Below are 16,201 nucleotides of genomic sequence, written 5' to 3'. Positions count from 1 at the left end.
TTCTTTAAAGTTAATATTGATTTATGATCCCAGTAATTTAAATCTTCTCTCTGCCTTTCTTGGTCAATCTAGTTAAAGATTTGTCAATTTTGTTGATTTTGTGAAGGAACCAGCTTTTGTTTTAATTAATTTTCTCTATTGTTTTTCCATGCTCTGTTTAATTAATTTTTTATAATCTTTATTGCCTTCTTTTTGCTTGATTTAGGTTTATTTGGTCTTCTTTTTCACTGTCTTGAGGTAGAAGTTAGGTTATTGGTTTGAGATCTTCTTTATTAATATGGGCATATAGAGCTATAAATTTCCCACTGAGCACACTGTCACTGCGTCCCATAAGTTTGGATATGTTGGGTCTTCATTTTCATTCATCATAAGGTATTTTTGGATTTTCATTTGACTGCTTCTTTGATCATTAGCTATTTAGAATCATGTTACTTAATTTTACATATTTGTGAGTTTCCCCAATTTTTTTCATGTTACTTATTTATTATTTCATTTCATTATAGTTGAAAACATACTTTGTATTATTTCTACCCTTTAAAATTTATCAAGGTTTGTTTTATAACCAGCACATGGTATATTCAAGATAATGTTCCATGTACACTTGAGAAGAATGTATAGTCTTTTGTTGGATGGAGTATTCTATAGGTTGTCTATTAGGTCTAGTTGGTTTCTAGTGTTGTTCAAGTTTTCTATTTCCCTGTTGGTCTTCTGCCTAGTTGTTCTATCCATTAGTGAAAATGAGTTATTGAAAGTTCCACTATTATTGTTGAATTCTCTATTTCTCTCTTTGTTTCTGTCAGTTTTAGCTCATGTATTTGATATTCTGTTATTAGGTATGTAGACGTTTATAATTGTTATATTTTCCTGATGGAGTATAGATTCTCAATTTCATAGATTTTATAGTTAACAAAACTTTTCCCCCATATTATGCATTTTAGGTTTGGTTTTTGGTTTTCACTGCTTGTGGGGTGTGTGTGTGTATGTGTGTGTGTGTGTGTGTGGATAATTAAATAAGGATTCAGGAGAAGTTCTTTCAGGGACCACAAGTCAGACAACTAGTATTGTGAGTTGGAGGTGTTACTTTTAATTTTCAAAACAGGAAATGTGTGATTTAGTTTATAAATCTACAGTTAATTATGTCAGATTGTTTTTATTTGCAACATGGATGAACAAGAGTAATAGAAACAAAACTTTAAGGATATTGATTAAAATATCTTCTGTTATTCTCTTGAACACACTGAGGATCTAATTAAATAGTGGCTCTTATTTTATGATGTACAGGATATTCTGTCTCTTGTATTAATAGTATTCAAACTGTTTGGAATCATTGAACAACAACCTTGATAAAATATACGAAACTCCTAGAAGGATTATTGTACAATATTTATCAGAGTAATGACTTGTTTCAGGGAATTATGTTAATCATAACATTCCTAATAGGGACAACAGAAGGGGATCCATTTTGGGACACCATTCGGGACCAGCTCCTGGGCAAGCCATCTGAAGAAATCAAAGAATGTCATAAGCCAAAGCCAATCCTCCTTCACACTGGAGAGGTGATACATTTTCATTATCATAGTGAAATTAGCATAATGTTATTTTTAAATTTGTAAACTGTCAGGTAATGAACAGTAGATATCTACTGAGATAAGAGGTTTTATTTAGATATTTTCAAATCAAATTTTTAATATTAAAAATATGGATGCTATAAGTCTAACTCTAAGAAGTAAGGGTTATGATTAGTAAATATATTGATTTCCCTTATAGCATTTATGATGAATAAATGAAACAATTAGAATAATGGGAAAAGAAGAATAAGATTAACATTTTTCTTATTTGGAATTCATTTGTGTTGGTTCCAGGAAGGGAGTCCACATAGAATTCTCCACAGAGGAAAACATCTCAGACCATATAAAAAGAAACATGTTCATGTTCCAATTTTGTCACAATTCAGGCAACATTATTAACTAAAACAATTTTCTTTTAACACTCTTTTGGAACATATATTTTCACATTCTGAATGTTAAAATATCATTCCAGTATTCATAAAAATTGATTATTGAAATAGAAACATTTTAAAAATGTATTTTTTCCAATATTCTATTAAAATTCTTGGAAAAAAGAGAGGAAAAGAAGGAATGGAGGGATAGACTCTACACTAATCTGAATATGGAAAAGGGTAGATTCTCTTAGAGAAACCTGGAAAATAAGGCAAGACTTGGGACTGGTGGCTAACTCGAAGCAAACATGAAAATTTGAAAACATATTCCAAATGAAAATGATGCTATGAATTATTATGTCAGTAGAAAGACTTAAAATAATATTTAAATGGAGGTACTTGAAACAATCAATTTAGGTATTAAAATCATGGAAGAATATTTTAAATCTGCTTGTTATGTAGTCTTTCCTATCTCAGTAAGCAGCAATTTTATATCTTTCCAGCTGATCAGGCCCTATGTTTTGGAAACTTGTAAACTTGTAAACTTAAAGTGCTAGTAGAGTAAAAAGAGAAATCATTAAGTTAAACTGTTCCAAATGGAATTCCTTATTTATCTTATACAAGGATAGTCACTGATAATACTTTAGGTGAACCCTTGGTTATCTGCTACACATTGTGATTCCATAATGACAAATCCACCAAAAACTTCATTAATCAGTCCAGGTTAACGGGCCATTGACATTTGAGATTCACATGTTATGACCAGGATGTAAATACCCATACAGAATGTTTAATACTACATCATAAATTAGAAATAAATCCTATAATAGGAAAAAACCAAAATCAGCTTGAGACATTTCAAATGCTTTAATAAAGGAGTTTCTGTGACCATCATCTGTCTGTTCCTCATAAAAAGAATAACATTCCTAACACCATTTTTTTTTTTGTTTTGGGTTCTTAGCTATCAAAACCTCACCCCTGGCATCCAGATATAGTTGATGTTCAGATTATTACCCTTGGGTCCTTGGCCATAAGTGCTATCCCTGGGGAGCTTACGTAAGTTCTTCTTTTTATTTCTTAGTTAAAAGTGTGTTTATTTTGTGTACATTTCCATTGGAATTGTTTCTTATCATGGAAGATAATTCTTTACTGATCTTTTGGTATCCTACTGAACTATTTGGAAACAGCGACAAATATACGGACCCTCTTTTGTTGGGGCCTCTGAAGAATACATCTTCATTTGCCTATTACTGGTGGCTAACTCGAAGCAAACGTGAAAATTTAAAAACATATTCCAAATGAAAATGATGCCATGAATTATTATATTAGTAGAAAGACTTGAAATAATATTAAAATGAAGGTACTTGAAACAATCAATTTAGGTATTAAAATCATGGAAGAATGTTTTAAACCTGCTTGTTATGTAGTCTTTCCTATCTCAGTAAGTGGCAATTTTATATCTTTCCACCTGATCAGGCTCTATGTCTTGGAGTCATCCCTAAATTCTCTATTTTTTCCTCTTTCATCCCTTCAGCAAATTTTGTATATTGCACCCAAGATTTTCTGTCACTTCTCCCCTGGTCTAAGCTACCATGATCTCTCGCCAGATTATTGCAATAACCTCCTATCTGGTCTACTTAATTCCACCCTTACTCCTCTACAGTCTTTTTTCAGCATAGCAGCCAGATTAAACCTTTTAAAACATAAATTAAATCATGACACTGCTCTGCTCAAAACTGTCCAATAACTTCCCATCTCATTCCAGGTAAATCCTAAACCTACAAGCTCCTACACACTCTGGTTTGCTCACCTCTGCTCCAGCCACCTTGATTTCACTTTACTTCCCAAACTCATCAGGGATGCTCTTGTCGCAGAGCCTTTGAGCTTATGATTCCTTCTGCCTAGAACACTTTCCCTCCAGTTATCCCCACGGCCAAGTCTTTTTTTCCTTCAGTTCTTTGCTCAAATCTCTAACAGGAGTGCCAGTCCTGCTCACACTGTGTAAAATAGTCTTGAGCTACCACTACCACTGCCACCACCTACCCCTACCACCACCGCCACCACACCAGCACCTGCCTTACCACCATCATCACCACAGTGGCCACCACCACTCACTTTCATCCTTCCCCTGCTGGACTATTCTCCATAGCGCTTATTGTCATCTCACTTTTTTATTTGCTCATTGACCATCTCCCTTCCCTAGAATGTAAGCTCCGTACTGCTGAATCCTTAGCACCTAGAAGTGGGCCTGGTATATAGTAGATGCTCAGTGTTTTATTGAAGGATTCAGTGAATGAAAGAAATGGTAAGTTCTTCATAGGCAGAAACAGTAGTATACTTTCTACCTGCCTCAGCTCTTATTATAATAACATAGGACGCAACTGATATATTTTGTTGACTCAAGAATGGGAAATGATGGTGATCTTTTGCCAATGATGTTCATTGATTGTATTTCCCTCCTTTGGTCAAATGGACTGTTTTCAGTTTAGAATTTTTTTTAAAGATAGGATAGTCAGGGAAAAAGGCTCAAGTTTATCTCTGCATCATCATTGAATTCTTACGTGTTTTACTATCATGTGATGAGCCAGGGCGACTTTTTGACTTTCACTGCAAGTCTTTCTGTATCATTGCACACATTCCGAATAGGGAAACATTTACTCAATTCTGTCTTCTTGACTCAGGACCATGTCTGGACGGAGACTTCGAGAGGCAGTTCAAGCAGTAAGTTAAAAATGAAATAAAATATCTACACATTCATATTTGTACAGAAGAAAGAATTCCTTATCTCTGTGATCTGTTATCTTTTAAATTAATCCTTCTTAAGATGACTAAAGTTCCACACTTCTTGAAATTATTGGCTAGAGGTGAATATGAAATATTGGTGGTAGAAGAACCAAACTTAAAAATTATAAGGGAACTACCATTATGTTAAAATATTTTATTGATATTTATGTATTAATAATTTGAAATGATAATAGTCTTATAGACTCAATAGTAAATAACTGCTACGTACCTTAATATCTTAAATTCCTGTGAACAGTCTAAATAAAATGTATCACATTTGGGGAATTCTGTATTTTATCTATACTGTATTTATGATTATTTTTACATTCAAGAAGAATTGTAATGGTTCTAAAATGGCACAACAAATGTCTTGTTACCTGGAGCTGAAAATAATTATTCTGGTTAGCTAATATCTACCCATTATATTTTTTAGGAAATTGATTTAAAAAATTTCTATTTTAGCAAAAGGAAGATTCTACACCTGCAAATGTGATCATTAAGATTTTCACATATCCATTGATTTATCCAACTCTAAAGCAGAGTTATGGCTCTAACTTTTCATCAAGGACTCTTTTGATACCTCTGCATTCCCAGGAAGTTTTAATCATGAGGAAGAATTTTGTTAAAAGAGACATCTTACAGTAATAATTCACATTAATGATTGTGTGTTAAATATAACTGGGGATAATAATATACTCTAAGATGAAGAGTAATTTTATTGGGCTTTACTTTTCCCTCCTAGGAATTTTCATTTTATGGGATGCAGAATATGACTGTTGTTATTTCGGGTCTATGCAATGTCTATACTCATTACATTGCCACTTACGAAGAATACCAGGTAAAGTAAAAAGTTCTCATCACTTAAATGAATTATACCCTGATCAAGACTATTGTGTTAAATCCTCTTTCTTTCTAAACTTCCCCAAACTTGTTTCTGAGAGACTACTTTGTATTTAGGTAGGGCAGATAAGAGAATGCTAAGTCAGAAGCTCATCATTTGTCATGTGGGACTTTCAAGTTTTTTATTTCCAAGTTCAGGTCAGAATTCTAGTCTCACTGATTTCCTCTTTCCCTGAAATCGATTATTTTGTCAGGGGCACTGATAATAAGCCTGGTTTGTGCCATACAACATTCCTAACTCTATTCATAATGCATCCGTTGCCTTAAGCCTCTGAAGAACCTGGGAAAACTCCTACTGATAGCTGCTATTTATTGAATGCACTAGTTAAGCACTTTGCAAGTGCAATCTTAAGTAATCCTCACAGTATGTCCTGAAGTAGGATATTATTATATTCATGACATATATTAAGAAACAGAGTCCAAGAGAGCCTGGAGGAGGATGGTGGCTGGTAATGTTTCCTTGCTTATAAATAGTTCCAAAAAGCAGCCCAAGTACTTATTAACCATAGTAGTTATAAATATTAAAATAGTTTATAGTTCCACAATTAATGACTTCTAAATATCTGTCAGTATATCGTGTCAGTCCATAGAGAGGCATGCAGTCTACCCCTTGGCAAATATTCAGTGATACCAAGAGTGGAAACTGCCTTGCTGCCCTCTGTTGGCTTTACTGAAGGTCCCTGTCTTCTAGGAAATCCTGTTGAATAAGGTCTTAACCGGTGAACTTGGATAGGAATAATTACATCCTTTCCCACTATTCTCTATCTTTAGCATTTCCTCCAATTGTAAATGGAGGAAACAACAAACAAAAAATATTAGCAGTGCCTCTGACTGTCACCAATAGGAACTAGATATTTTCATATCACATACAGTTGCAGATCTGGAAATATCTTTTATTCTTATCACTATTTTAAAATCACAGTACTTATTAGATGTGCAGCTAGATCTTGCTATGCAACAGCATAATAAAGAAGCGTATAAATTACTATATCACAAAATTGGTTTATTATAGTTTGGTAAATGTGTTTCAATCTAATTCATTTCCTTTGTCAATCCCATGTATTTTATTTTATGCATTTAGAAACATTATTCTGAGAGAGGTCCTTTGGTATCAACAGACTGCCAAAGAAGTCCATGACACAAACAAGCTTAAGAACCACTATTATCTTGTCTCCTGGGTGAGGGATATGCTTCCGCAAGGATTACTATTAATTAACCAATTTGCTCATTTAACAGATATGTGTTGTGACAGATACTGTACTAGCCACTTTCTGAGACATAACAATGAAAAGAATCTGTCCTTGTTCTCAAGACCACTGGAAGTTCATGGTCTAGTACAAAGACAGAGGAAAGCAAATGATTACATTTCCATGAAAGGCATGCACAAGGTGACAGAAAAATAAGGAGAAAGAACACCAGTGAGGAGTGGGTATTTGAGGAATGGGACTGTTCAAGATGATGTAACATCTGTCTGAGTTCTTGAGAATAAGTGAGGGTTAGGCAAATAAAAATTAAGATGTTCCATATAGAGCGAGCTACATATGCAAAGGTCTGGAGGGGCAGACTCAGCACATCAATGGACCATAACTAGTTGAGTGCCATTGAGTAAGTATGTTGAGGGTGATGCTAATGTGACGGGGCTAGGGTGGCAGGCAGGGGTTAGTTGATGGAGTCTTATAAGCTATGCTACAGGGCTTTGACTCAATAAGGAAGGCTTTGGGGAACTGCAGTAGGACTCAAAGCAAGAGAGTGCTTTGATCAAATTTATGATTTAGAAAGGACAATAGGATAGCAGTGCAGAAAATGAATTGGAAGGGAATGTGTAGAGGTAGAGAGTTGATTAAGAAGATGTAGTTAAGATCTGGGTGAGAGATCAGGGTTTGAATAAAGTAAAAGCAGTAGAGACAGGAAAATGGAAGAACTCAACAGATTTTAGGGAGGTAGGACTGCCAGATTTGGAGACTTACAGGATGTAGAGAGAGGCAGGAGTCTAAGGTAACTGCCAGATGATCCTCACATGGGAGACCTCAGTTACTCACTGAGGTGAAGAATGTTGGAGGGGAAGCTGGTACGTCTGTAATGAGCGATGAGGTCTGTTCTAGATTAGATGACTTCAGGGTTTCTGTGGAACAACCAGAAACTTGGAGGCCAGGTGAAAGGAGATGCATTTGGCTCTCTTTCACGGCTCCATGATGGATTAAGTGTCCTTCTCCAGTTAGTACCATCAGCATGCAATTTGTCCAAGAGTACCTAGGACTTTTTTTCTTTGATTTTTCTCCTGATGCATTCCCTGGGGGGAAACATTAATATTGCAAATACTTGCAATTGACCAAAGCTCAGGAGCTTGCACTCTCTTTCAGATTAAATGGAGTGACAGTCTAAATAGCATAAGCAAAGAGAATCCAGTGCCTTTAACAAGTAGTTGATGGGAGCCATTTACTTTGGCTGGTAAATGGAAATGCCCATCCTTTTTTGTCATAAACAATCTTGAAGATTCTTCCAGTTTTGAATTATGTGAGATGTTCCAGCATCACCCTCACCTAAAATGCTACACCTCTGTAAACGGATAGAAATGTGCAGAACTGTGTACAACTTCCCCTCTCTCTCCTGCAGGTGCAACGATACGAGGCAGCATCTACAATTTATGGGCCACACACTCTGTCTGCCTACATCCAGCTCTTCAGAGGCCTTGCTAAGGCCATTGCTACGGTAATCTAATAGTGTGTGTCTGTGTGTGCGTGTGTGTGTGTGTGGGGGTTGGTGAGGGTGAGGAGATGTATGGAGAAGCGAGAGAGAACCTTAGCTTTGAGTGTTCAGTTTCTTTGACAACCTTTATATTTTAAAAAGTTATAGCAATGTGGTGTCTCTAAGAAAAGAAATGAAATTTTACTGGTAGTAAAATTCAGATTTAGTTAATGTCCTTTAATAGTGGCAGCTTTTTTCATATAGGGCATCTCATGATCCTTACAACTATCACGTGAAGTAAAGAGATCTCATTTTCCTCCATTTTTCAGATGAGCAAGTAGGCTTGGAGATAAACGATCAAGCTAATTATAATGATAGCTATAACAATAACTGTAGCTGAGAGTTGGGCCAGTGTTCTCTAATCTTTGCCAGATTTTCTCCCCTCTGAGAGTTGAGTAGGTCATCACTTCTGAAAGGCCTATTTTTCACATTACAATATCTGTGAAGTTGGGATGTATTTTTTAATCAGAGGAATCTTATGATTATGTTTTGTAGCATGTTTTTACTTTTTTGATGGTTCAAAAAATATAAGTTATTATAATCAATGGGGGTTTAGATTTGATGAAATACAGCAGTGCCTTGGAATGCACACATTGCATCTACCTAAAATACATACAGCTGAACAAGTTTACTTAATTTAAATCAATTTCACTTGTAGAAATCTTTTGGGATGTAGTTATTTATAGAGTTATAATTGTGATGTCAGAAGATCAGTCAACAAATAGGATAAAGAGCTTAAAATAGTAAACAGACCCTTATATAATAACATATAAGCCTCAATAAAAGCTGTAAAACAATTATGGCATAGCAAAGACAATAAAGCTCTTTTAAAGAAAGAGCTTGGATATATTAAATTGAAACATATGAAATCATTGTTTCTGTAGGTCAAATCAGTTGAATATTGGCAATTTCATATGTCTCCATCATTAGTTGCTGATTGTGTGTTTGAAATTTCAGTACAATGTATTTATTTTGCATGTATCTTAATTACTTGATTTCCTTTTTATCTTAATGTCCATTTTAGGTTTGCTATTTTTTTCCAAAGTAGAACTATTTTTATTTATTTATATCATGAAAGCTAAACCTACTTATATGATATTCAGATTGCACAGAAAAGTGTAAACCTATAACCCATCCCTAGAGATAGCCACTGTTTAAATTTCCTTTCAGTCATAGGTCTATAGTTCTTCCCACAAAAATAGATTCTTCAAATTTTATAGTGATATTCAGTGATGAAAAATGCATTCATTTTGCAGAAATTTGTTTCACAGTAAACTTTATGGTTGTACACCTTAAGACTAGCTATGTGATCTTAAAAAACCCATTATCTCCTAGCCTATTTTCTCATTTGTAAAATGGGAATGGTAATGTATACCTATCTCATATGCTGCTGTAAAAATTAAATATATAATGTGAGGATTAAAGAACATTATATATCATAGGCTATTTAAAAATTGAGATTTGCATTTTGATGGCACTATTAAAATGGTACATTTTGTGGAAAACGTAGATTAAACCAGTCAGGATGTGGGCTGATCTTAAATTTTTTAAATTAAAAATGTATTTATTCTTTTATTAGCACAGACAAGGATGCAAGAAAAAACTTGGTATTGAGTTTGGGTGAAAGAAGCTCAATACTTTTTGAAAATTAAAAGAATAATCAGTGTCATGTTATAAAAACTTGCTTATCATGTGTTAGGCCCCTGTCCAAAGTCACACAGTTCTCTGTCCCAGAATCTAAACCTGAGCAGTGTGCTCCCAACTTGCACTGGGATCACTGAACCCCACTGCCTAGGGGAATGTAGGGTTGCCTATAACCAAAACTTTCTGCTAATGACAAAAGTTTAAATTATGGATCTCTAGGCTCACATTTTAGCAAGGTGGCCCTCATATTTGGTTAAAGGTTATTAGCTTTTGGAGCGTGCGTGTGTATGTGTGTATGCACACGCTTCCTTCAATAAAGGCATTTGTGCGGGTGGAGGCCTGGGGAAAGGCTCTTTGACTCTGTGTGTGCACTCCTTAAGCAAATGTTTTCTGTTCCAGGACACAGTAGCCAACCTGAGCAGAGGTCCAGAGCCCCCATTTTTCAAACAACTAATATCTCCATTAATTCCTAATATTGTGGATACAGCACCAATAGGCAGAACTTTTGGGGATATTCTGCAGCCAGCAAAACCTGAATACAGAGTGGTAAGACTCACAGAGATCTCTGAATCCTTTAGAGGCCTCTTTTGGGGGATGAGGGGAAGGATGTTGTTAAATCTACCTCTAATCATGCCATAAACCAGCTATTAACAATGATAATGTTGATAATTAATTGTTCTTATCCCTGAAGAACTCTGCAAAAGTAATGAGAATGGGAAAATAATTATTTTTCTGGGGGTAAATGTATAAATTTGAACTTCTAAAATCCAAATTATTCCTTTTCTTAAATGGCTGGTCATGGAACCATTCACTGGAGCTAAGTTGTCTCTTAAATCAAGGTTAGGAAAAGCATATAATACAGAATGAAGCAGGATTTGTACCATTATTGTTTTATATCAATCTTGTGTCCTTCTACATTCCTAAAACATTTCTTAGTTCCAATACTTTTTTTTTTGGTATGGATTCCTTAATAATTTCTACATATAGTATATCATCTGCAGATAAAAATAAGTTCTTATTTATTTCTTTCTGGATATCTTTAATTTTTCTTTTTTCTTATTGAAATGGCTAGAATATCCAATAGAATGTTTTGGTTTTTAAAAATTTAATTTAGTTTTTTGAATTGATAAAAATTGTATATATTTATTTTGTACAATGTGCTGTTTTGAAATATGTATAAATATATATAAAAGCATGTAATACATTTATAAATGTATGTATGTATATGTATGTATACATATGTATAAATGTGAAATGGCCATTCCACACATACCTATCATGTATGTATAAATACATATAAATATGGAATAAAGCCATTTCACACACACTTATGATCACTTCACATACTTATCATTTTTTTGTGTTGAGAACACTTAAAATTTACTCGCTTAGCCATTTTCAAAATATACTACATTCTTATTAGCTATAGTTACTATGTTGGACAATAGAACTTCTGAGCTTATTAATTCTATCTAATTGAAACTTTATATCCTTTGACCAACATCTCCTTAACCCCACAACCTCCCAGTCCTTGGTTACCGACACTTTGCTCTACTTCTATTAAGTTCAGCTTTTTAAGATTCCATATATAAGTAAGATCATACAGTATTTGTCTTTCTGTACTTGGCTTATTTCACTAAGCATAATGTCCTCCAGGTTCATCCATGTTGTCCCAAATAATAGGATTCCCTTCTTTTTAAAGGCTGAATGGTATTCCATAGTGTATATATTTTTTTAATGCATTCATCCATTGATAGACACTTAGATCGATTACGTATCTTGGCTATTGTGAATAATGCATGAACATGGGAGTGCAGATATTTCTTTGACTCATTGATTTCATTTCCTTTGGATATATACCCAGAAGTGATATTGTTGTATCATATGGTAGTTCTATTTTTAATTTTTTGAGGAACCCCCTTACTGTTTTACCTAATGCCTGTACTAATTTACATTCCCACCAACAGTATGCAAAGAGTTACCTTTTCTCCACATCCTTGCCGATATTTATATCTTGTCTTTTTGATAATAGCCATTCAAACAAGTGTGAGGTAATAAATAATTATGATTTTAATTTGCATTTCTCTGATGATTAGTGATGTTGAACATTTTTTCATATATCTGTTGGCTATTTACATTTCTTATTTTGAGAAATGTTTATTCAGGTCTTTTGCCCATTTTTTTAATTAGGTTGTTTTCTTGCTATTGAGTTGTTTGAGTTTCTTATTTACTTTGGATATTAACCCCTTATCAAAATATTTTCTTTGCAAACATGTTCTCCCATTCCATAGGCTGCCTTTTCATTTTGTTGATTGTTTCCTTTGCTCTTCAGAAGATTTTTAGTTTGATATAATCCCATTTTTCTATTTTCACTTTTGTTGCTTATGCTTTTAAGGTCACATTAAAACAATCATTACTCAGACCAATGTCATGGAGCTTTCACCCTGTGTATTCTTCTAGTAGTTTTATAGTTTCGGGTATTATGCTTAAGTCTATAATCCATTTTGATTTGATTTTTGTATATGGTGTGAGATAGGAGTATACTTTTGCTTCTCAGCATGTGGATATCCAGTTTTCCCAGCATCATTTATTGAAGAGACTGTCCTTTCCCCACTGTGTGTTCTTGGCACCATTGTCAACAATCAAGTGGCCATAAATGCATGGGTTTATTTCTGGGCTCTCTCTTCTATTCCATTGGTCTATATGTCTGTTTTTAATGCCAGCACTATACTGTTTTAGTCACTATAGCTTTGTAGTATATTTTAAAGTCAGGTGATGTGATGCCTCTTTTTGCTCAAGATTCAACACAGTGTTGAATAGAAGTTGTGAGACTGAATTTCCTCATCTTGTTTCTGATCTTAGGAGAAAAGTATTCAGTTTTTCATCCTTTAATATGATGTTTTCTTTAGGATTTTGTAGATGCCCTTTATCATGCTGAGAAATTTCCCTTCTATGCCTAGTTTGTTGAGAGTTTTGTCAGGAATGAGTGTTGAATTTTGGCAAGTGGTTTTTATGTCTACTGAACTGGTCATGTAGTTTTGTCTTTTATTCTTTTAATATGGTATTTTGCATTAATTGATTTTCAGTTGTTAAATGCCCTTTAGTCATGGCATATAGTACTTTTTTTTTTGGCATATAGTACTTTTTACATGTATGTTAATATATTGCTAGAGAGTTTTATACTTATCTCCATGTGGGATACTTGTAGTTTTCTTTTCATGTGTTGTCTTTGTTTGCCTTTGGTATCAGGATAATACTAGTCTCAAAGAATGAATTGGACAATGCTTCCTTCTGTATTTTTTGAAAAAGTATGCAAAAGATTGGTATTATTTCTTCTTTAAGTATTTAATTGGGCTTACCAGCAAAGCCATATGGACCTGGGCTTTTCTTTATGGTAAAAATTTCAATTCCTAATTCAGTTTCTTTACTTGTTATAGATCTATTCAGATTTTCTATTTTTTTTTCCTTGAGTCAATTATGTGTCTTTCCAGGAATTTACCTTGTCTTTTTAGGAATCTGTATTTTTCTAGGAATTTACATCTTTCTAAGAATTTTCCCATTTCATCTAAGTTATTTAATTTCTTGGTATAATATAAAATTTGTTCTTTTGTTGTTCATGATATTAATATTTCCTCATAATTCTTTTAATTTCTGTGGGGTCGATAGTGATGCTTCTTCTTTCCTCCTGATTTTGGTAATTTGTACCTCCAAAGAACTAGCTCTTAGTTTCATTGTTTTTATCTATTGTTTTACCTATTACTAAGCTTTTTAGGCAGGGCCAGAGCAGCTTTTTGTCTTGGGCAAGTCCCTTCCCTGTTTCCCCTAGCACCGCCCCTCCCCAACCCCAAACACATACTGAAGTAAAATCCTTTTGAATTATGAGGTATTTCAGTCTGGTTGGTGTCACTCCATCTTATATAAATATAAGTTTAACTATAAATGTAAATGTAATGTAAGTGTAAGTCATCCAAAGGATGTTTTGACTGTTCTTATTTGACTTAGTCAATTCCCCGTATTTGTGTGGGAGAAAGGTGTAAAAAAATAACAAGGGTTGAAGAAGCCCTTTTAATGTGCTGTCACTAATAGGAACTATAGCTCTAGGTCTTTGTCTCTATCTGGGTCTACCAAAAGCAAATTCATTGGCCAAAAATTCCACAGTAATAGACACTTCTTGTGTCTATTATTGTAAGGGTTAGTCTCTTTAATATGAATTATCTTCTATGAATTATCATCATAGAAGGTATGAAGATTATGAAGATTATCTTCATAGAAGATAATTTACTGATTAAGTAGAATAGAATCGATACAGGCACCCTGAGTCCTAGAATGTGCAGTAGATAATGCCCCAAATATGAATACAGGAAAAATCATTTTATTAAAAGTCATCAAGTAAGTTTTTATTTTCAGGGAGAAGTTGCTGAAGTTGTATTTGTAGGGGCTAACCCAAAGAATTCAGCAGAAAACCAGGTAAGTATCAATTATTTTCTTTTACAAATTCAAATCCAATTTTTGGTCATTTGTTCACTTTAATATCCCTCTAGATGTTAACAACATAAAGATAAAATGTGCCAACTTGTTTTCCATCTTATTTTGTAGGTGTGAAAAAATTTTCAGTGGGTACAGTTAATGTGGATTGAGTCTCGGAAAAAGCACACAGGAAACAACTGGCTCTTCTTAGGACCACATATAGCATAATGTGTATAGAACGGCATTGTCTTGGAATCGTCTCTCAAGAAGAGGTTAATTTGAACACAATCCCACTTATGTACAGTCATGGCCACATAATGATGTTTCAGTCAATGATGGACTGAATAGCCAATGGTGGTCCCATAAGATTATAATACCATATTTTACTGTACCTTCCCTATGTTTAGATACACAAATGCTTACCACTGGGTTACAGTTATCTACAGTGTTCAGTAGAGTAACATGCTGTACAGGTTTGTAGCCTAGGAGGAATAGTCTGTACCATATAGGCTAGGTGTGTAGTAGCCTATACCATCTAGGTTTGTGTAAGTATACTCTTTGATGTTCGCACAATAATGAAATCACCTAGTGCCACATTTTTCCATATGTATCCAACATATGACTACTAGATTCGTCTGGATGTGCCATGGTCCCCTGGTTCCCAGTGTCAAGAATGAGTACTGACACCAAGCAGAGCTGATGACAGAGTGATCACAAACATAAAGCAATGTTATATAGTTTATCACATAAATGAAAGAATGAAAGTAAATAAGGAAACTAGCTATACAAAGCGAAAATACATCCTGGAGAGAGTGGAACAGGTCAATCTCCACCAATGGAGGAAGACACCGAAGTCTGAGCACACGCTGCTTTTTTTAAGCTCACTAGTTTGTCCTGCCTTTCTCCTAGCAGGATTGGTTGTCATTTCCTGCCCTTTGGGGGTGATTGATAGCTTGCGATTATATAACAGGTTATATAACAAGTTACATAACAGGTTGGTTCTGTAACAGTTTCCCTTTCTGTGGGTGGATCTTCCCCAGAATCCTTCACGAAGCTCTACCCATGCCATGCTAATTAGATGGTAATGAGCTCTAGGTCAGTTAAAGGTTACTAGGAACTTTTACCACGTATGTTCCCACTAGGGAACAGTTCCTAGCTGCAATTTGGTTCCTAGCTACAACTCGGTTCCCACTCTCCACCCCTATTCACTTTCTTGCCACCAGTTTACCCTCCACCAGACCTAACATGACTGTATTCACATTTAGAACTCTACTATTATAATTACGGTTCAAATAACCAAAGGGCCAATCTAGGGAAGTGTATCATTGGCTCCTTCCTCCCTTTTTGGCTTCTCCTCCTCCTCCAGCATTGCTACTTCTGGTCCTATCTCTACTGTTGCGGGATGACCACGGCTCCCTGGAGGATGCTCTCCTGAGTTGGAATCCTGGCCCATGTGCTTTACTTTATCTTGCATTGGCCATTTCCCTACTCTTCACCACTAGCACCAATAGGACATTTATTTATTAATCTTAAAAAATGGCACAATGGAATGCATGTCCAATGTAAAAGCAACATAAAAGTGCATAAAATAGAATGTAAAAGTATCCCTCTACCCACAAACCTACTTTCCAGAGATAATCATTGTTAATAGTTTCTTACAACATTTCAGAATTTTGTTTTTATCATCGGCTGATAAATTATATACATATATAGCTATTAATA

General features: G+C 34.6%; 1 protein-coding gene across 1 annotated transcript in view; it reads left to right on the top strand.

The window, feature by feature from the left end:
* The window catches only part of ASAH2 (N-acylsphingosine amidohydrolase (non-lysosomal ceramidase) 2), a 66,917-nt gene that overhangs the window by 44,074 nt on the left and 6,642 nt on the right, over positions 1–16,201 (top strand). Inside the window, exons 12-18 of the mRNA XM_012659656.1 lie at positions 1,441–1,556; positions 2,901–2,995; positions 4,621–4,660; positions 5,466–5,561; positions 8,237–8,332; positions 10,412–10,558; positions 14,420–14,479. Coding sequence (XP_012515110.1) covers positions 1,441–1,556; positions 2,901–2,995; positions 4,621–4,660; positions 5,466–5,561; positions 8,237–8,332; positions 10,412–10,558; positions 14,420–14,479 — 650 coding nt within the window. The remainder of the gene's footprint in view (positions 1–1,440; positions 1,557–2,900; positions 2,996–4,620; positions 4,661–5,465; positions 5,562–8,236; positions 8,333–10,411; positions 10,559–14,419; positions 14,480–16,201) is intronic.

The sequence above is a fragment of the Propithecus coquereli genome, unplaced genomic scaffold, assembly GCF_000956105.1.
Source record: "Propithecus coquereli isolate 6110/MARCELLA unplaced genomic scaffold, Pcoq_1.0 Scaffold63, whole genome shotgun sequence".
Taxonomy (NCBI): domain Eukaryota; kingdom Metazoa; phylum Chordata; class Mammalia; order Primates; family Indriidae; genus Propithecus; species Propithecus coquereli.
The sequence above is the reverse complement of the archived record's forward strand: the minus strand, read 5'-3'. Positions and strand labels throughout refer to the sequence as shown.